Source organism: Chinchilla lanigera, unplaced genomic scaffold, assembly GCF_000276665.1.
Source record: "Chinchilla lanigera isolate Chin_1 unplaced genomic scaffold, ChiLan1.0 scaffold00030, whole genome shotgun sequence".
Taxonomy (NCBI): Eukaryota; Metazoa; Chordata; class Mammalia; order Rodentia; family Chinchillidae; genus Chinchilla; species Chinchilla lanigera.
Genome location: NW_004955431.1, coordinates 19,118,507 through 19,138,988, shown reverse-complemented (window position 1 = coordinate 19,138,988; position 20,482 = coordinate 19,118,507). Strand labels below are relative to the sequence as shown.

The 20,482-nt window shown below is 36.7% G+C and overlaps 1 protein-coding gene across 4 annotated transcripts in view; it reads left to right on the top strand.

The window, feature by feature from the left end:
• The window catches only part of Ccdc186 (coiled-coil domain containing 186), a 50,396-nt gene extending 32,344 nt beyond the window's left edge, over nt 1–18,052 (top strand). For all 4 annotated transcript variants that reach the window (XM_005387812.2, XM_013515849.1, XM_005387811.2 and 1 more), the window contains exons 7-16: nt 2,601–2,705; nt 3,343–3,441; nt 3,591–3,677; nt 4,614–4,756; nt 10,936–11,191; nt 11,806–11,995; nt 12,977–13,057; nt 15,361–15,571; nt 16,817–17,036; nt 17,739–18,052. In XM_005387812.2, the coding sequence (XP_005387869.1) occupies nt 2,601–2,705; nt 3,343–3,441; nt 3,591–3,677; nt 4,614–4,756; nt 10,936–11,191; nt 11,806–11,995; nt 12,977–13,057; nt 15,361–15,571; nt 16,817–17,036; nt 17,739–17,822 (1,476 nt within the window). In that variant the 3' untranslated portion in view covers nt 17,823–18,052. The remainder of the gene's footprint in view (nt 1–2,600; nt 2,706–3,342; nt 3,442–3,590; nt 3,678–4,613; nt 4,757–10,935; nt 11,192–11,805; nt 11,996–12,976; nt 13,058–15,360; nt 15,572–16,816; nt 17,037–17,738) is intronic.
• Nucleotides 18,053–20,482: the final 2,430 nt, after the last annotated feature.

The window sequence follows — 20,482 nt, the reverse complement described above, 5'->3', positions numbered from 1 at the left end:
AAAAAAAAGCATAAATAAGAAACATGGAAGATATAAAAAAGACCAAATTGATATAATGTTTGAGATGAAAAATACATTGAGTAGAATTAATACTAGATTAGACCCTACAAATACAAGCTTTATGTATTTGAAAACATAGCATTAGAAAACTGCTTCTCATAACTTCCAGATTGAAAACTTGTAGCCAGAACTCCCGATTCATATAAAGTACTTGACATCTGACATCTTGGATGACTTGTAGGCATTTTAAATTTAACATGTCAGAAACTGAACTAATAATGTGCTGCTTCTCCCCATTGCTCCCCTGTCTCGATAAATTACATTCTATCCTTTGGGTTGTCAAAAGCACCGATTTCTTAGTCATCATATCAAATCCCTCAGCTCATGTCTTTACTTACCTATCACCTTCTTAATGAAACTTTCCCTAACTCAAGGGTGTTACCCTAGTAACACCTTGAGTACCTCTCCGCAGATTTTCTCATGTCCTTGCTTAATTTTTATTCCTTAGCACTTGTCCCTGATACATCTTTTGCTTATAGGTTCTGTTTATTATTTACTTTGTCATTAGAATATGGGCAGAGATCTTGTCATGTTTTGTTATGGTTTATCTCTAGATATCCTTCTAAAGTCTCGTGTACTCAAAAGGTGTGAAAGGTGATTGGATTATGAGTGCTTATAGCTGACTTGCTGTTAGGAAGTGGGGCCTCATTTATCTCCCTCCCAGACTTCTCTCATTCTCTCTGCTTCTTATATGCCATGCCCCTGTGCCATGTCTTCCTGTCTTGGAGTCAGCTGATATGAGGGACAGAAACCTCTACAAACTGAGGCCAAAATAAACCTCTCTTTCTTTAAGTCGTGGGTGTCAGGTATTATTTCCCAGTGACAAGGAAAGTGACACAGTTTCCTTGTACAGCTATCTCCCTGTAACGTAGAACAGTGCCTGATGCATAGTAGGTGCTCAGTCATCATATAAAACACACAGTATGCTAACCTACACACGCACAATGTGATTCATACTTTTCTTTTGAGTAGATGAAATAAGTACCTAACATGTGCCAGATTCTGTTTCAGTTATTGATGGTATAGTAGCAAAAAAATATAGTATTTAAAAATTAGCATTTGAAAAATATCCAAATGACTATATTTCAAAAGTTATAGAGTTTTAATTCAAATGAATGTATTATTAAAGACTAGCAACTCAAAGTATATAGCGAAGTATTTAGCTGTTTGTTAGATTTTGTCTCAGTCACTTTCTCATAGCTTAGACATAATGCCCAAGACCAGACCTTAAAGGAGGGGGTTTCTAGCTCATCGTTTCAGAAGTCTCCGTCCGCGATTCATAGGCCAAACACAGAAGCAGACCCGAGTGGCATAGTGGAGGAAAGCAGTTCATGTGGTGGCGTTAGGAAGCAGAGAGCCGAGGGAGCGGCTGGGAGGGAGATGCGGCCTTCCTGTCAGACCCCCAGTGACCCACCTCTGCCCGGGCCCCGCCTCTAATGCAAGTCAGCTGTAGCATCACGTAATCCATCACCTTCCAAAAACCCCATCCATGAGCCACATGAATGTTCTGGGCAACATCTAGATGTAATCGACTTATTTTTAAAATGACACATAAGCAACATGTGAAGCATAGCTGCAGTTTAGATGGTTCAAGAAATGAAGGGCATTCCAAATAAAAAAGCAAAAATAAAGGAAAATGATTATTAGTGGTTGGGGAGACCAACCTAAGTGGAGTAGGTTTATATTAGATATTTCTCCATTAATTTGACAGTTAACCACTGAACTAGTTGCTGTCCGGAAGGTACATACTTAATTAGGGAAGCCTATAAGCTACAGTATAGTATATCAGTTTGTTAGAACCCAGGACATCCCTGGGTTTTATCCATGGGAAGGCAGAGTAGAAGTGTCTACCACTTTCTGAAGGGAAGCTACTGGCGATGATACCTAAACTCTCATTTGAAATCTATATGACAGCCAGAACAATGACACTGGATGAGCTCTCTGCAGGAGAAGAGCTTGAGGGTTAGGGCTGTGTGTTTGAAAATCATCAGAGTAGAACGCAGTCAAAAATCATAGAGGGAAGAAAAAGGAGAATGTTGTCTTGCTGGAAGTAGAGGAAAGAGATTTAGAATCTGAAGTGGTCAGAACTGGATCAGGTAAGAATAAAGAGAAAAAGTAATTAGGTTTGATGGCAGTAATTCCCTGAAAACCTTAAAAATTGCTATTTTAGGAGACTGGGGATAGAAACCAAATTGCAGCATCAGTCAATAAAAAATGAGTTTTGAGTCAGTACCACAGCCACGAACCAAATGGTATCTTTTATGTTTATGCAAAGAACTGTTTCACCCTTTGCTTTCCTTTTTTTATTAAGTTAATAATGTCTAGTAATTTGCTGAAAACTCTACCAAATTTAACTTTATTTAATGGCTATCAGTTAACTGCAGACCGTTTGAGCTTTTTGTCAGAAATATAAAATATTATTGCTAGAATAGTTTTTAGCCTCTCAGTGCAGTGCAAGATCAAGAATTTTTCTTACCTGTGGTCACCACTTACCAGTTGTCATTCACCGTGGCAAACTTTTGTTCTTTTTGTCAATGCAGGAAACCAAAGATAAACTTAAAGAAACAACAACAAAGTTAACACAAGCAAAGGAAGAAGCAGATCAGATACGAAAAAACTGTCAGGAAATGATAAAAACATATCAGGTATGCTTGGATTTTCAGATAGACTGGTAACAAATTATGGTAAATATATATATATATATATAAAATTTTTTTTTTTTTTTTTTTTTTTTTTTTGTCTTTTTGAGACAGGGTCTTGCTATACAGTTCATGCTGGCCTTGAGCTCACTTTGTAGCCCAGGCTGGCCTTGAACTCAATGATCCTCCTGCCTCAGTCTCCCGAGTGCTGGGATTACAGGCGTGCGCCATATAGTAACTATAAATACTGTGGTTTCATTCAGTTTCTGTGTCTGCAATATTTGAAGTGTATAATGGGTTTGATAAAACAGTTAAATAAAACTCAAGTTTTTCTTTTGTTAAAGTATGTACAGCTCAAATGGATATTATTTAAAAATTTTCAATGAAATACACTTTCTAGAAAATATCAGAAGGACAAAGAGTGTTAGGAAATGTATAATTTCAAAAAAAGAAATGACCCTGTGTTGTTATATAAGTATGCTGTTCTTGTTCATGCAAAATTGACATTTAAATTTTTCAAAGTATTCTTCAATTTATATAAGCTATATATGTTTAATAGTACTTAATTGTGCAAAGCTTTTTTCACTTTTGCATTTTAAAACTGTAAAAACTGTCATACTTTCTAAAATTTTCTTTTCGTTAGGAGTCAGAAGAAATTAAATCCAATGAACTTGATGCAAAGCTTAGAGTTACAAAAGGAGAACTTGAAAAACAAATGCAAGAAAAATCTGACCAGTTAGAGGTGAGTAGTTTTGCTTTTATTGTACCCTAGATTATGTATGAAATACAGAAAAAGAGACTGAGTAGATATTGCCCTTTGCGTTTAAGGTCATTTGGAAGTAGCATTTTAGAGGTAGTTCAGTGCGTTATGATTTGTGGTTTCTTTTAAAGATGCATCATGCCAAAATAAAGGAACTAGAAGATCTGAAGAGGACATTTAAGGAGGGTATGGATGAGCTACGCACACTGAGAACAAAGGTAGTAATCAAAATTTATTTGTAATTTTGGATTTACTCTGATTTTTAAAGTGGTAGGGAAAGGATATTTATCTAGGAATTTAAAAATACTCAGAGGAGTAGAATAGTGATTCCTTAGTAACATAATCAACTTTTGTTGAAATGAAAGTGCCTTTCTTGTTCTCCCCTTTGAACTGTTCACCAAACATTCCTATTTATAGTACATTTGTTGCATCTGTACTTATCCTTGGGCCTTTGATCTAAAGACAGTCTTCAGCAAATGAATTGGAAAGGTAGTTGGACCTTTAGAACAGTAACTATCAGAAAATAAGAGGCAGATTTTTCTGCTTCTCCTGCATGTATTTAAAAATCCTAAGTGGATACAGTTTTAATTTCTATCAGTTAAATCTCCAGTGTTTGTAGTCTTTATTTTCAGAATAATGTTCCTTCTAATATGAATGAGTGTGATATATTATTATGTGTATCATTTATTTATTTGAAACAGCTTCCAAGTAACCACTTTGAATTTGAGATCATCTAATAATTTTTAGTGTTTTTCATATATCTTCCTATGTTCTCCATATTGGGGTATTTGAGGATTTGAGGTGTATAGAGATGATATATTATTTTTCCAGATGAGAAAATGTAAGTTCAGCAGATTATAAAGTGACATGCTAAAACTCCCATGTCTGAATCGTAAGAACCTGAAACTGAACTCTAGGACTAATGCTTTCTTCACATGAAATGATACTACTTTAGAATTAAGCCTAGATTTGGGGGGCAGAGGTTACCAGGAATTGAACTCAGGGCCTCATGCTTTCCAGGCAGGTGCTGCACCACTGAGCTGAATCCCCGGCCCCTAAGCCTAGATTATTAATATGTAAGCACTGTTTGAAGTAGTGTATAAGGAACAAGAAAATACTGTTCTTAGTCTAACTTGATTATGATCATTTCATAGGCAAAATGTCTAGAAGACGAACGATTAAGGACAGAAGACGAATTATCAAAATACAAGGAAATAATTAATCGCCAAAAATCTGAAATTCAGAATTTATTGGACAAAGTGAAAATTGCAGATCAAATACAGGAGCAGCTTCACAGGTATAAAATGAGTGACTCCTATTTGTATTAACAAAGAGGTTTTTAATTCTATCTCAAGATTTTATTTTTAAAATATAATTATTGCATTAAATAAGAACAATTTTTACAGTTTTATGGCTGACATTTGTAAAATATTTTCACCTGAACTTTTTTCGATAATCTCTGTGCCCTCCTTCATGGCTTCTAAGAATCAAAGTTTATGATCTCTAATCATTGGCAGTAGGGATTTATAAGACAGATTGGATTTAATTTTTTAAATCCATACTTTAGCTTTCAAATTGTGTTACTTACACACAGTGCTTACTTTTTCTTGTGAATGGTAAATCTATATCTGTATCTAGATCTAGATCTTTGCATGTATTTAGCCTACCATGTCAGGAGCTGAAGTTATTCTCTGGCTTCTCATAAAACCATTGAACTAACTCCACTCACTGTATTGCCTGGCAGAGCCTAGGTTCAAGTTGAGTTCAAATAATGTCTTCTTTTCTGCACCTTACTTATATCCACGCTGCTGAGTATAGCTAAAATATCCTCACCATTACCCAGACCGCGGCTTCTATAAATTTGTGGTCCCTGTCTTCAACAAGGAATATATTAATGCATGTGTAATCTTACTTTGTGTCCTTGGTCAGAGCCTTCTACCTCATCTTCTGAGCCAGTTCTTCAAGGTCTTACCACTTTCCTTACAAATTGGGGTTTCCTTTTACCCCTCTATATTTGGTCCTCATGGTTGATTGTTTACAGAAAAAAATAGGAGCTGACTCGTGACAGTTCTCTCAACTTCTTGTTTTTAGTCTTTTGAGTTGCCTACATCTACAGCAGTTATGGAAGAAATGTTCCTGTTCTCGTCTAAATTAAATTATCCTACCTCTGTGAATCCCTTGGTCTTCTGCATTCTCCAAGTCTTTGTTGATTGTTCCTTTACTCTTTGTCTTGTCTCTCTCCACTGATTTTCCTTTTCTTTCTACATTTAAACATGAATATATGTTTAAAGGGTCAAAATTCTTGTGACCTTTCCTTACCTATTTTTCTCCTTTCCTTCACAATTGGATTTACTTACAGACTCATCTATACTCATTCTTTATTTCTTTGCTTCTTCTGTGAAAAGAAACTGTGTTCTCTCCCATTTCATTCTAGCTTTTACTTCAGACTATTAAAGTGGATTCTCTCTTATATACAGTAGTGGACATAGCTCAGATACAGCCTTCCTTGAATTTTCAGTATTTTTTTTAAAGAGATATGAGGAAGATTTATTAGAGGTAACTATAGGGTGCACTCCAAGAATGGAATGCTGGTGCTCAGAGAAATGAGGCGTGATACAGTTGGGAACTGGGGCCTCTTACGTGTTTTGGGTGGTGGGAATCTGTGGAATTGGATAATCTGTAGTCTTAGTTTTGTCTAATGGGTAGGAGAGTATGGCCCACACATAGTGAGACAATATAGGAAGTTCCAAAAGGATGGTTCATTCATGGGTGAAAGAGGACCATTTGCAAGTAAAAAGGAAGTGGCCAAACCCCTTCTAAGGTGAAAGGGAGTTGCCCAAATTTGCTCTTTTGGGAGAAGAAAAGGAAGAAAAAAAATTGGGCTTTTGTCCTGAAGCTGCAGTTTTTTTTCTTAAAAGTTCAAATTTTATTTTATTTTATTTATTTTTTTATTTTTTGGTACTGGAAATCGAACTCAGTACCTTGCGCTTGCCAAGCAGGTGCTTATGCCACTGAGCTACATCCCCAGCCCAAAAGTTCAAATTTTGATAATCAATTTCCTTGTCACCTTTTTGCTTAATTTTATTTCTTCTCTCCTGCCTCATTTTCCCCTCTGAGACTTTGGTCCCATATATTCTTAAGCAGGTGCAGAAGGTCTGAGGACCCATCTTCATGTAAGTGCTTCAGGCTGAGGAAGGGTGTTGACGCTGCCAGCCCAGGGAATGGAAGTCCCCTGGCGATCTAAAGGAGGCATATGAATAATAGGTTCCATCCTTTGAAGAACCATCATTTTTTTGGTAGTCTGAATAAGAGGACAAGACATATGAGACATTAGTTCCCGACAGTAAGGAATCATACAGCAGAAAAGAATTCCAGTGTGGCTATAATATCATAGTCAGAAAAATGAGAATTTTCTCCACCAGGTTGTTCCATCACAACCTGGAACCATCACACCAGCCAGTCATTGAAGCGTGTGGCAGAGTCTTGACATTGCCTTGATTTGTGAACGCTGACCGTGTAATGCAGAGGACATGTTAGCAGAGTTGTCAGGAATGTACACACAACATTTTTTGGTAATGGCACAGGTTCTACCTTGTGCTGCTATTACAATAAGTAGGGCCATTTGGTTTTGTAGAATGGCTTTTTTTGTCATCGTTTTTACTTCTGGGTTTAATAATGAAATACTCCCTTCGTGTATAGTTAATAAGAGATTCAGTGTGCCCTATTGCATTCTCAAGTCCTACTTGGGGGCCACTATAAAGATAGTGGCCAGATAATCATACCAGTGGAAAGTTGATCTGGTCCATCGATGCCTAAAAACTGGATGGTTAGTTGGTTGATCTGTGGCTTTAACCTGGTGCCCTTGGACCAATGGATACCCTAATGTAAATCTTCTGATCCACTTTGGAGGCAGCCAAGGCTACAGGTGTGTACTGCAGAGCCACTGGGTACTGTTTAGTGCTGGCCATCTTATTCCAGCTCTTGCCCTCCACTCAGTAGCAAACAAGTCAGTATCTCTTAACCAGATAGTGTGATTATAGTCTTAAATTGAAATCCACCCCATATTTTGAGTGCTATTGCTGCACCTATCATAAGTATGATTTTTTTGTTCTCAGCAAAAAAGTACTAGTTGGCTGAGTTGTCCTCTTTTTATATTAGCCAACTTTTGATTTAATTTTGCTATTACTCTTTATAATTTTGTTATACTTTCCTTTTGAGTATTAAAGACCAACTCAAAGCGAGACTTGTGTTAATCAAAATTAATCTCACTCTCTATGTATATATCAAGGTCAGTTCAGGCTTCTGAGGCGTTACTTTTGAGGCTATGGGCAAAGCCTCTTAGCTCTTTTAGTTTTTCCTCTACCAGTTGTGTCATCTCCCAAGATGAGTCGCTGTCTTTGCTAGACCGCATGACTTCCCTTGGAAGCATGGGAATATTTCCCTCTTTAGTGACCCTCTGTCTAGCACAATACATACTGGTTGACTCCTGTCCTCTGGGGTCCATCTCCCTGCTGTAGAGGTTGGGTGATTTACCAGAGTTGTAGGAGGATCTTGTAGAGAGATCCCCTCGTGTTCTGGGTCCTTGTCGATCTTGGAGGGCTATGGCCAAAATATTGGCTATCTTCTTAGCCCAGTTACCTTTGTAACTTTGGTCTCGAAGCCTTAGTTACTGAACATCTAGAAGGTCAGTTATACCAGTACTGAAGTGGGAGTGGTAAGTTTAGCTTTTATAATCTCATCTGTATGTCAACCACTTTGAAATATAAAGTATAGCCAAAGAACCGCTATTTTTTTAAGCAGTCAGGGCTGTCTTACATATCAAATTCCTGTGGAATGTTAACAGATAATAGTTACAGTGGTTTACTAGGAAAATTTTAAATCAAGAGCAAACACAGCATCTTAGCATAACCAACCACTATGCTGGCATTATCATACCAGAACCATTAGGTCTTTGATTTTTTGAGACAGGCTCACTATATAGTTCAGGCTGGCTTTGAACTCAACATGTAACCCAAGCCTTAAACTCGCAGCAGTCCCCTGCCTTAGTGCTTGGATTACAGGCATGTGCCACCATGCCCAGCTGAATTATCCGTGCTTTTTGTTTTTTTGGGTTTTTTTTCTTAACACCGCTGAACGTGTCTCTCTTGATTCTTCTGGTCCTTTGGCTTTGTTTTCATCAGCTCTCACTGTTCTCTCCACTTTTCTGGCCACTCTTTCTCATTGGTGACCTTCTTTCCGTCAGTCCTCTTTTACTTAAATTTTATCATTGAGTGGTTTTATCACCCTGAGTGACGCCAGTTATTCCCCTAACATGCTGCAGGTCCTTTGAGTCATTGTCTTAATCCGTTTTGCTTAGCTTTAGGCGCAGAAGTAGCAAAAACACTTCAAACTTTAGCACGTCCAAAACCGATTCCTTTTCCTGCCTACAGATACACCTTCTGTCATGTTCCCAAGATGAGGGACGAGTGTTAACACCCCATGATTATCCAGCTGAGGAGCCTGGTGTCACCTCCCTCCTCCTCCTTCTCACGTACTGACCAGTTACAAAATGTTAGTGTTGTCAACTCTTGAATATTGTCTGCATTCATTCACTATTTACATCCCCGCTGCCTCTACTATAGTCCAAGCCCTTAGCAGCTCTTACGTGGAAAGCTGCCACAGCTCATGAGCTAGTTTTTCTGCTTGCCTTATCTCTAAGCCATTTTCTATACTATCGTTAGCATAATCTTTTTTATTTTTTATTTATTTATTTATTTTTTATTTTAAAGAATAAAAGAAGGATAACATAATAATAGGGGGGACTTAGCAAATTACAGACAAAATGGTAGGAAATTATCAATGGTTATCGTTTTACATATTATTATCTACAAATAGTTTCTCAGGAAAACAAATAGACAAATAATAGTGAGTTAGAGACAAAAGAGGTAGGAGATTATCAAGAGTTGTTGTACTATACTTTGGTATCTTCAAAGTGGCTTCTAAAGAAAATAAATAGAGCTATACATGAGTGACCTATTGAAAAATCATTAACTATTCTCAATGGTTGTTGTAGGAAACACTTAATAATAAACATACATCAATTTATGAAATAGGATAGGAACATTACAAACTTTACACAGTTATGGATAGATTAGTAGGAAAATATCAATGGCTGCTGTAATACGTGGTGGTATCTTCAAAGTGGTTTCTCAGGAAGACAGAGATATGCAAGAAGGATCTAATAAGTAGTTACAGCCTAAGGGTTGTCAAAAATAGCATATTACCTCCTCACCAGTGACTCCTTTCACTGAGGTATGATGGCTGGAAGGAAGGCCAGGATTGAAAAGAAGGACCGAGAGACTTGCACCTGTGTCTAGCAACAGGCTGTTTTCTTGTTCCTCCATAGTCATGATTACCCAGGGCTCCTCGATGGAGAGGATGGTCTGGCCAGAGGGAGAAGGCAGACCATGCCCCAAGCCCTCTCATTCCTGTAGCATAATCTTTTTTAAAAGGACATTTTCTCAAAACCTTTTGGTGATTTCCCATTGCTTCAAAGATTGCCTAAGGAATTTGAATGTCTTAGCATGGCTGTAAAAATTAATGAGTAGTCTCTCGCTTTTTATTCCTTTTCCTTTGTAACTCTTGTGCTTTTGTTAATAGATGTTTGTGGATCTTGGCAGACCTTAGGTTTAGTGCCTAGTATCTAGTACAGTCCTTATTATCAATACTGAATGTCTGTTAGTACTAACAAAAAGTTATATTCCTATTTCCTTCCTTGCTTTAGCACATACTATTCCCCTTTACCCAGAACATACTTTGTTCTCTAACTCCTGCTTTTCCTGTAGGTCATGGATCACCAAGTTATGGCCCACGGGCCTAATCTAGGCTACTGCCTCTTTTTATACACCTTTTGGAACATAGCCATACTTGTCCTTGTATTGTTCATGATTGCTTCCATGCTGCAGTAGCAAAGTGGAACTATTGCAACAAAATCCGTATGGTCCAGAAGCCTAATTTATTCACTGTCTGGCTTTTCAAAGGAAAAGGTTTTGCCATCTACTTAACTTAAGCATTAATGTGAGCATTTTAATTTTTTAATTTTTTTTTTTTTTTTTTTTTGGTTTTTTTCTGGTACTGCGAATCGAACTCACAATGTCGTGCTTGCCAGGCAGGCACTGTGCCGCTGAGCTAAATCCCCAGCCCCATGAGCATCATTTTAGATGACAGGTTTAGAGGACCTGCACTGTTTCATCATCAAAAATGTTTATCATACTTATAATTTTGCTACTTGATTAAAAGCTCTTTACAAGCAGTGGCCAGGTTTGTTGGCCTTGCTTACTTATATTCCTAGGTCTTTGTTCTAATCATATGGTAAGCATTCATAAATACTTGGGTAAATGAATAAAAGTAACTGTAGGAAACATTTTACTCAATGCAAAATACAAAATTATTACTGTCTTTTTAGCATAATTTTTTAATATAAGCTTTGTTTTCTAGAGGTAAACAAGAAATTGAAAATTTGAAGGAAGAAGTGGAAAGTCTTAATTCTTTGATTAATGACCTGCAAAAAGACATCGAAGGCAGTAGGAAAAGAGAATCTGAGCTACTACTGTTTACAGAAAAGCTCACCAGTAAGAATGCACAGCTTCAGTCTGAATCCAATTCTTTGCAGACCCAACTTGATAAGCTTTCTTGTAGTGAAAGTCAGTTACAAAGCCAGTGTGAACAAATGAAACAAGTGAACCTTAATTTGGTAAGTGCACGTCCGTTTAACTCTTGAAACAGCACAGCGAGCAGCATAGATTACATTTCCCTAGCAGCATAAAAGTGTAGTTATAACTAATTTAAGCTCCTTTCTGTGGGCACTTTCTGATAATTTCAAATGCTGAAAAAATGTTAATTTTTTCTTTGAACTGATATGATTAAAATTTCTCCTGAAAATGATAAAGAATACTTTTAAAAATAAGAATATCATGGTTTCTGTTGTTCCTAACTGGTATCATCATGTTTTTCAAAAGGTAATAATCTAAATGTCTGCATTTTAAAATATTTTAATAGTTCCCAGTTATGAGTGTCATCAAGGTACTTGTAAAAGTAATTTGTCATGGAAACTCCAGAAGTTCAGAGCCTTCTGTCTCATGTTGTTTCACATTTGTAGAATGGCACACCCATTAATGTGTCCTCCTGCCTTGCAGTATGAGGCTTTGAGGAGTTCAGTAAACAAAACCTGATCCAGGTAGTAGATGAATCTCTGCTGTTAAGGATTGTATATTTTTAAACTATGAATTTTTAAATGAATTCATGAATTTTTAAATTCATTGTTTACAAAGATTAAAGTTGGTGGTTTTGATCTTACTTAATATACAGCAAAGTAAATTGCTAAAAGAGGAAGAACAGCGAAAAGAGGAAGTCCAGACTTTGAAAACTGAGCTCACGTGTAGACAAACAGAAGTCAAAGCATTGAGTATCCAGGTAGAAGAACTGAAAGATGAGCTAGTAACTCAAAGACGTAAACAAGCCTCTAACATCAAGGATCTTACCAAACAACTTCAGCAAGGTATAAAATTCTTCCTCTCAGACCGTGAATGTGTGTGTTTCTTTTACTCATTAAAAATTTTACTGGGAAAAATACATTTTATTTCAGGTTCTACCAAATTGATTATAGCCGTGTGTTCTTTTAATGTGTTAATTTTTATATACTAAATTGCTAAACAGAAGGAAAAGGTCTGAGGATGTAGCTCAGTGCAAGGCTCTGGATTCAGTCCCCAGTACTACTCTCCTCCCTCTCAAAAAAGAGAACAAAATTTTAATTTTAAAAGATCTGTCTTTAAATATAATTACAAAAACCCATTCGATTATTTTCTCTCTGCACATGCCTGGGAATTGATTCGTGCAATGTTTGCGGTACCCGGGCCCCACTTTGCATATCTCTAACTTGGAGATCATTGAGACCTATCCCTTCACCTGGTTCTCAGGAAACAGATCCAGAAAGTTACAAATTACCTGAACATAACCATTGACAAATAGGATTGGAGCCCAGGTTTCTTTCATTTAAAAATTCATGAGTATTTGTGCTGTGTACTTAGGATACAAGGATGAATAACACATAAATTCCACCTTTCCGTTCTCTACTACATTTGTGTTAAAATATGGTGAAATATAGTCATATCAAATACTTACCATAATTTAATATGAATATATTCAGCTATTTGCTATAAGAATTCAGTTTTTATATAACTGAGGGGAAATTTCTGATAGTAGAAGAATCTTCTAAAGCAGGACTCTAAAATTTAAGTTCAGTGTAACTTCGTAATGTCAGGGTCAGTTATCATAATGTAGTTTCTTTGTATTTGACCTATACATTTTTAGAGGTTATTTTATATAAATGATACCTATAGCCTTGTATCTCAGGTATGTATTCAGGAACTTTCTCGTTTTCTATGTGATTTTTGCCTAAGTGATTTTAGCAACTAAAAATCAGAGGTAGTAGGGCAAACGGTCATAATTGTTGTAAGTAATCCATTTCTTTTTCCTGTAGCCCGAAGAAAATTAGATCAGGTTGAGAATGGAAGCTATGATAAAGAAGTTAGCAGCATGGGAAGTCGTTCCAGTTCATCAGGTAACAGCAGATGGCTTTAGTTGTTACTTAGTGATTATAAAAATAAGTTGCATTTTTTTTGTTTTTAAAAGTATTAGTATACTTTGTTTCCCTTTGAAGTATAAAAATAGCAGTTGTATATAATTATTAAAATGTTTCTAATTAAACGTTTAAGTTCTTTTGCTTCTCAGCCTTTTGGCTAAGATAAAGTATAAATGTTTTAAGTTCTAATCATTATTCAGGGTTTCAGGATTGTTATGGTCTTCTGTATGTCTGCTCATCTTCTTTTTTATTTTTATTCTATTCTACAACTTCTTTTAATATCTAAAATTCAGATTTGTATCCATCCAGAGTTTTTTTGTAGTATGGACCCTCTTTTTCTACTGTAACACCTAAGAAGTAATGAAATGGTCATAATTATATAGTATCCGATTTTTATGTATATAGTCAGTATTTTCAGGAGATGGGTTCTAGGACCCTGCCTCCTATGGATACCAGCATACTCAGAGGCTCAAATCTTTTGTGTAAAATGATGTAGCATTTGCACATAGCCTATCACATCCTTCTGTATACTTCTTAAGTTATCTCTAGGTTACTTATAATATCTGATGCAGTGTAAATAGTTGTTATGCTCTGTTGTTTAGGCAAATAATAACAAGGAAAAAGCCTGTACGTGTGAAGTATAGGCACAGTTTTTAAAAAACATTTTTGATCTGTGGTACGTTGAATCCGTAGATGAAGTACTCATGGTTATGGAAGGAGTAGACACATGCTGTTAAGTAATTACACTATACTATGTATACGCTGTACCTAGTCTACACTATAGTCTATATACTATACACTATACCTAGGCGTTGTACATTAGGGGAAAAACATCCATTACTACTTTAGTGGAAAAAATGTGTGATAGAAAGCACAGACTTGAATTACTGCTATGTCTGCAAATCCCAGCTCTACCATTTATTAACTGTATAATGTTGAGTAAGGTGTATTATTTGTCTTTATAAAATGCGGCTTTACTACACTTGAGCTTAGCTGAAGGGCCAAGAGCTGGATACAGTGCGGTAAGCAAAGGTTTGCTGAGTAAAGAGGAACAGAAAGGCTTCTCACTGATGTTGGTAAAATAAGAGTTTACACGCATGCAGGGCTTACTGTATGCACAATTCTAAGTGCTTTAATACATTAACTCATCTGAGTATGATAATCATATGAGATTAATAATATTACTATTCACATTTCAAGATGAAGCAACCAAGACATTGAATTAAAAATAATTTGTCCAAAGTCACAAAGCTTAATAAGTAGAGTAGTAAAATTTGAACCTCTGTGGGCTGGCTCCAGAACTTAACGCGCTTTTGTCCTTCCTCACACCCTCCCTTCCTCCCATAACTTTTTCTGTCTCCCTGAGGCAGGTACACCTTGGTCCTTGTCACCCTCGAAACCTGTGAATCCCAATACTCACTCCGTTTTGATGAGAAAAAATGTTGGCACTTGCTTCAGCCTCAGGGGCGCCGCCCAGCAGTGCAGAACCCCTGGCGTGTGCTTTTCTGTACTTTAGGTGCCAGCCATGGGTCGTAAAAAGCTTGTGATACCACTAAAGCTAAAAGATTTAATTAGTGAAAGGTTAGTATCGCCCGGTAAGATGTGAAGGCCCGTCACGAGGTGTCTCTAATTACATTATCGATGGGAAGAACCGCTTTGGTACTCCTCGGGTTGGCACTCACCCTGAGTTCCAGAAGGAGGAGCGCCGCGGTGTGCCCCACCCTCTCCATAGGCCGCACTTGGCACTTGTTATTCTCACTTTGCTTCTCCGCTGCCACGTCTCCTACGTTATTTATCTCATACATTATTTATTCAAGTATTCACGGTAACGTGGCCGTAGAACACAGCACAGGTCACTGATGGTCTGAGGTCTTGTTTCTAAATATACTGACAGTAAGGTATGAAAGGGCCTCCCTGTTGTATGTCTCGGGTGTAAGACAAGAGATGACTCTAAACTGTTTTCTTCTTTTCCCCTCCCTCCCTCTCTCTCACCCTCTCTCTCTCTCTCTCTCTCTCTCTCTCTCTCTCTCTCTCTCTCTTCCTTTCCCCTCCCTTCCTTCGTTCCTTTCTCCCTTTCTCTTTCCCTCCATCCCACCCTCTCTCCTTTCTTTTCTTCTTTCTTCCTTCCTTCCTCCTTGCTCCTTTACTTTCTTTCATCCTTCCTTCCTTTCTCTCCTCTCTTTTTCTTTTATTTTCTTTCCATCTCTCTCTTCCTCTCTTCCCCTCCCCCCCCCGCTGCCCCTCCCGTCCCCTCTCCTCTCACCTTTCTTGTCTTTCTTCAGGTTCACTTAATGCTCGAAGCAGTACAGAAGATCGATCTCCAGAAAATACTGGTTCATCAGTGGCTGTGGATAACTTTCCAGAAGTGGACAAAGCCATGTTGATTGAGAGGATAGTTAGGTTGCAGAAAGCACATGCCCGGAAAAATGAAAAGATAGAATTTATGGAGGACCACATCAAACAACTGGTGGAAGAAATTAGGAAAAAAACAAAGTATGTATTATTATGGTAGTATAATCTGTGCTCAAAATACTGTTTTTCACATGGTAAGGTTAATATTTTAAAAATTAATCATACCAAGAGCCTAACTTCAAACAGTAATTTTTCTTTTTTTTTTGTATATGGGGTCTTGACATGCTGCCCAAGTTTGTCTCAGCCTCCTCCTGTCTTAATCTCCTGAGTAGCTGGGACTATAAGCACATACCACCTTGCCCAGCTTACTAACTTTTATAGTCACTCAGTTCCTAACCTTTTATGATCACCTATTCTAGGTTTTGAGAATACAGAAATGAAAGAAAACACAGCTTTTTCCTTCAGTGTGATATAGAGTTCAGTACATATTAATTTTTTTACATAATAATTTTGGATTTTAGAATGATAGTGCTTTCATTAGTTTTTTATTTTTATAAATCTGAGTCTGAAAGATATATGGGGCTTGGACTTTTCTTTTTTGGCAGGACATAATTGGGAACATAGTCATATAAGACTCTGCCTGTGGCTTATAACAGCATCTGACTGATTCCTTACAATCATTCAGTAGAGAAATGCGTTCTCTGATTTTGCAGTTAAGTTCACTGGGGCTCAGGTCAAATCACTAGGGTAGCCGTTAACCCGATAAGAGACACACTAGAACTGGAGATCCAAACCTAGCTCTGACTTCAGAGCTCGTAGTATGGCCAGATTCCTTTCACAAATGCCATATTCTTTTAAAGAAGAATATTACAGGTCTTTTCTTAAGCCTCTTTAATGTCTATTTTAAAATAATTTTAAACTTACAGAAAAGTTTACCTATGACTTTTTAAAGGAAAGTAAGTAGCTGAGTGTGGTGGCTCATGCCTGTAATCCCAGCACTCAGGAAACTGAGGCAGCAGGATCCAAGTTCAAGCCCAGCCTGAGCTACATAGTGAGTTCAGGGCCAACATGGACTTGTCTAAGAAAATACAGATAGATGAGTAGGTAGGTAGGCAGATACGTTTAATAATAGGAACATAGAAAATATTAGCAGAAAGCAAGAGAAATGTAAAGAGAGAAAAATAAAAAAGCAGTGTTTTATGTATCTTTCATCTAATGACTGTAATAGGACAAATGGGACAGTTTAAGCAAACATTTGTATAAGAATTATTTTCTATTATAGTTAGCTTATTAACCTTACAGGGGCTTTTATGGTTATGATTCTTGCAAATTCCACTATTTGTAATTCTGCACATACACAACTGATAGTGTCATTTTGTTTTGCAGAATAATTCAGAGTTACATTTTACGAGAAGAATCAGGCACTCTTTCCTCAGAGGCATCTGACTTTAACAAAGTCCATTTGAGTAGACGAGGTGGCATTATGGCGTCTTTATATACATCCCATCCTGCTGATAGTGGATTAACACTGGAACTGTCTTTGGAAATCAACCGAAAATTGCAGGCTGTTTTGGAGGATACTTTACTAAAAAATATTACTTTGAAGGTATTTGTATTTTTCATTCACTTACCAGTAGGTAAGCATGGTAAATGGCGCCTCAGTTATAATTTCCCCTCGCACTTAGGCTAACTCTGTTATGCAGGACAGCTGTCCTACTCACAGATGAAATTCTAGTGCTTTTCTCTTTTGAAAAATACAATTTTTAAAATTAAATCAATTTAGTTATTATATAGACACCAAGATGAATTGTTTACTTTGGATTGATGGCTTTTGGCATACATTATAATTGTAGTTAGTTGCTGAAACATAATTTTTTAAGATTGTAGCATTTTAATGTATTTTGCTGCTTTTATATTTTGCAGCTATTATCTGATGCAAAATTCTATTTTTACTGTGTATGGGCCCTGTAATGGGTTTTAAAAATAATTTTTAAATCTAGTAAGTAATCATTCTATGCACAAAAAGTTTTCATAGCTACAGTAAAAAGATTAAATAAGACTTTGAAATGGACAGGCCTTACCATAAACATGTCTAGTTTATCGCAACATTTACAACAAATCAACTCTTTAAAAGTTTCAAGGGGGCTGGGGATTTAGCTCAGCGGCAGAGCACCTGCCTTAAGCGCAAGGTCGTGAGTTCAATTCCCGGTACCGGAAAGAAAACGTTTCAAAAGTCAGACAAAAATAGTTCAAGCTGAATCTTTTTACGGTACTTAATTCTCTTTTCTTTTTTCCCTAATTATTAAAGGAAAACCTACAGACACTTGGAACAGAAATAGAACGTCTTATTAAACACCAGCACGAACTAGAACAAAGAACAACAAAACCTTAACACAGAGGCAAAAGCCAGAAGGAGGAGCAGGTGCTGCTAACCGGGGTTTGTGGACACGTCCCTGCTGTGTGTGTCATCGAGTCAGAAACGTGTTTTGCTTCATCTGTATAAAAAAGTACCCTTTTACACGGGATGCATTGCTGTGTATACTGTAAGAATGTAGACTTTGATGAAATTTGTTTTTATATGGTTGTAATACAACAGCCTGTCGTTGAATCAAGAGAACTTAATTTGCTCATGGTCATATGAAGTGCTGGACATTGCTACAAGGGCTTTACAAACCCCTTCTCCATATTTCTTCCGTTTAAAATATATAAGATCAGTAATGATTCATCTTCTTAAAAATATGCATGAAAAGACCTGTTAGTCATTCAGTAACTCACTATTTCTGCAACACCAAGAAAATACAGAAATGATAAGAATTTTTCTGTTTTGACCTAGGTATGGGGCACATGCCTGTAGTCCCAGTTACTCAGGAGGCCGAGTGTGGTGATCATTTGAGCCCAGGAGTTCAGGGCCAGCCTGGGTAGCATAGAAAGCCTTATCTCAAAGCAGACAAAACATTTAAAAACTCCACCTTTTAATATTTTGACACTCCAGTATAACATATGGCTTTGTTTGCAAGATGCACTTAAGTACTTAAATCTTTCAGTTTTAATTTTAATGAAAACTGAATTTAATAGCAAAGGCAGCTGTTGGTAACTAGCAATGATTATGTATGACATGTTTTGTCAGTTTTCCTTCTTTGTCTTAGGTACATTTTTTTCAGATTTGGATTGTTTGAGTTAATCATTGAATTTTAAAAGTCTTTAATTTCTTAAAATGTTATTTTCAGGGGCTGGGGATTTAGCTCAGTGGCACAGTGCCTGCCTGGCAAGCGCAAGGTCGTGAGTTCGATTCCCGGTACTGGGAAAAAACCAGGGTGGGGGGGAATGTTATTTTCAGTAACATATCATTTAGAAAATTCCTGTGGACTTCAGTTCTGTTTTTAAAATGTGAGGTAGAGCTAGTCATTAGAAAAAGGAGATGAATACTTCTTTAAGTGGAAATACTTTAGCTTTACTGGCATTTATGAAGATAAAAATAAGTGTTTAAGATACTTATGAAGGACCTGTTTCCCAAGAGAAGCTATGACAAGGCAGTGTTAGTCATTTCATGTGAGCATCATTCTTCATTGTCGACAGTTAATGACATACTACAGTGCAGTGACCATATAGTTCCTCCAATTGTGTTTAATATATTTATTTGTAACATAATTACATGTCTAGAATCAAGGGAATTTTAGAGCCAAGTTTTTAGAGCATGTTCTTGGATTTTTACAATATTTATTTAAGATAGACACTTAAATATTGCCATAATATCAATATTTGGTTGAATTTTTCTCACCTTTTATAATTTCTCACCTATCATCATTTCTTTCACATTGCATTACATTCAGATCATTTGTATACTAGGATACTTTGGCTCATTTGCAGATGCTGCAGCAAGCCTCATTTCTGTTTTAGATCCCCCAGCACCGCAATTAAGAGACAGGAGCTTTGGGTGAAGCCTTTAAAGAACTGTATGGCCTCTTAAGTTGAGCTCATGGTGGCAATGTCCTTTTAATGTGTTTTAACATTTTTTTTAAAAAATCACTGTTTGAAAAGATAATTTACTAAAAATTAGGTGATTCTATGTGGTGTCTTTTCTGTGTATTGAGTTACATGTTGTCATCCAAAAACAAGTATCTTTTTACTTCAGAGTGAAAATACACATTCAAAGCTGTTTTATTTTTAAAACAAGTGTAGAATGTATTAGCCTTTTTAAATGTGTCTTTCTTTTTTATTAATTTATCAAAATAAAAAATAAGAGGGCAAGTGCAATAAAATCTGAATTATTTTCCCACTTGTTGCTAGACATATTGCTGAAACTCCAGAACTCTATTAGTGTAGGAAACATATTAAACCTTTTTAGTTTCTCATGTGATACAGGTTTATGTTATAATTTTTTTTCTCCAAGGCACAGAGTATAGTGGAGACCAGACAGTGATCAGGTCCATCGTGTCTTATGCCTGTACACTTCTAAAAGTATATACATTTATTACAGACAAAAAAGGAAAATTCCAGTATTAATGTTTTGCCATGATCAACCTGGAGAAGTTTAATTATAAAACAGTTGTAGAAGAAAGTTATTAAAAGCCATACTTTGACTATTACATTTTTTTCCTCATAAACTATAGAGAAGTTTTGAAGGAAATACTTCCATTTGCTCTTCACTACCTAGTGTATCCTTTTGTATATGGATCAGAACCGAGCAAAATAATGTACAAAATGTGCATCTGTCAGAGATACTTGTTTCTATACTGATTCACAAACAGCTTCTAATGTAAGGATGTAGGGGGCTTTCAATGTTACTATACTGAATATATGGAAAGAAAAATGGGTGACAGGGATAAACCCGAGCTCTGTGGAGAAAGTTGTTCGGTGAGTTCAGTGCTGGTTGCATACATCAGAAGCCATTTTTGGCTGGTTTCAGTGTCTGAGCAGGAAATGTTTTGTGTGTATATGTGTGTACACTTCATGGGTTTTAATTTGAAAGTAAATATTTGGTGTGACTCCCATTCTCCCAAAACCACTTCAAACTTTAGTCTGCTGAAACAGTTTTGAGGGTTGAAAATGGTG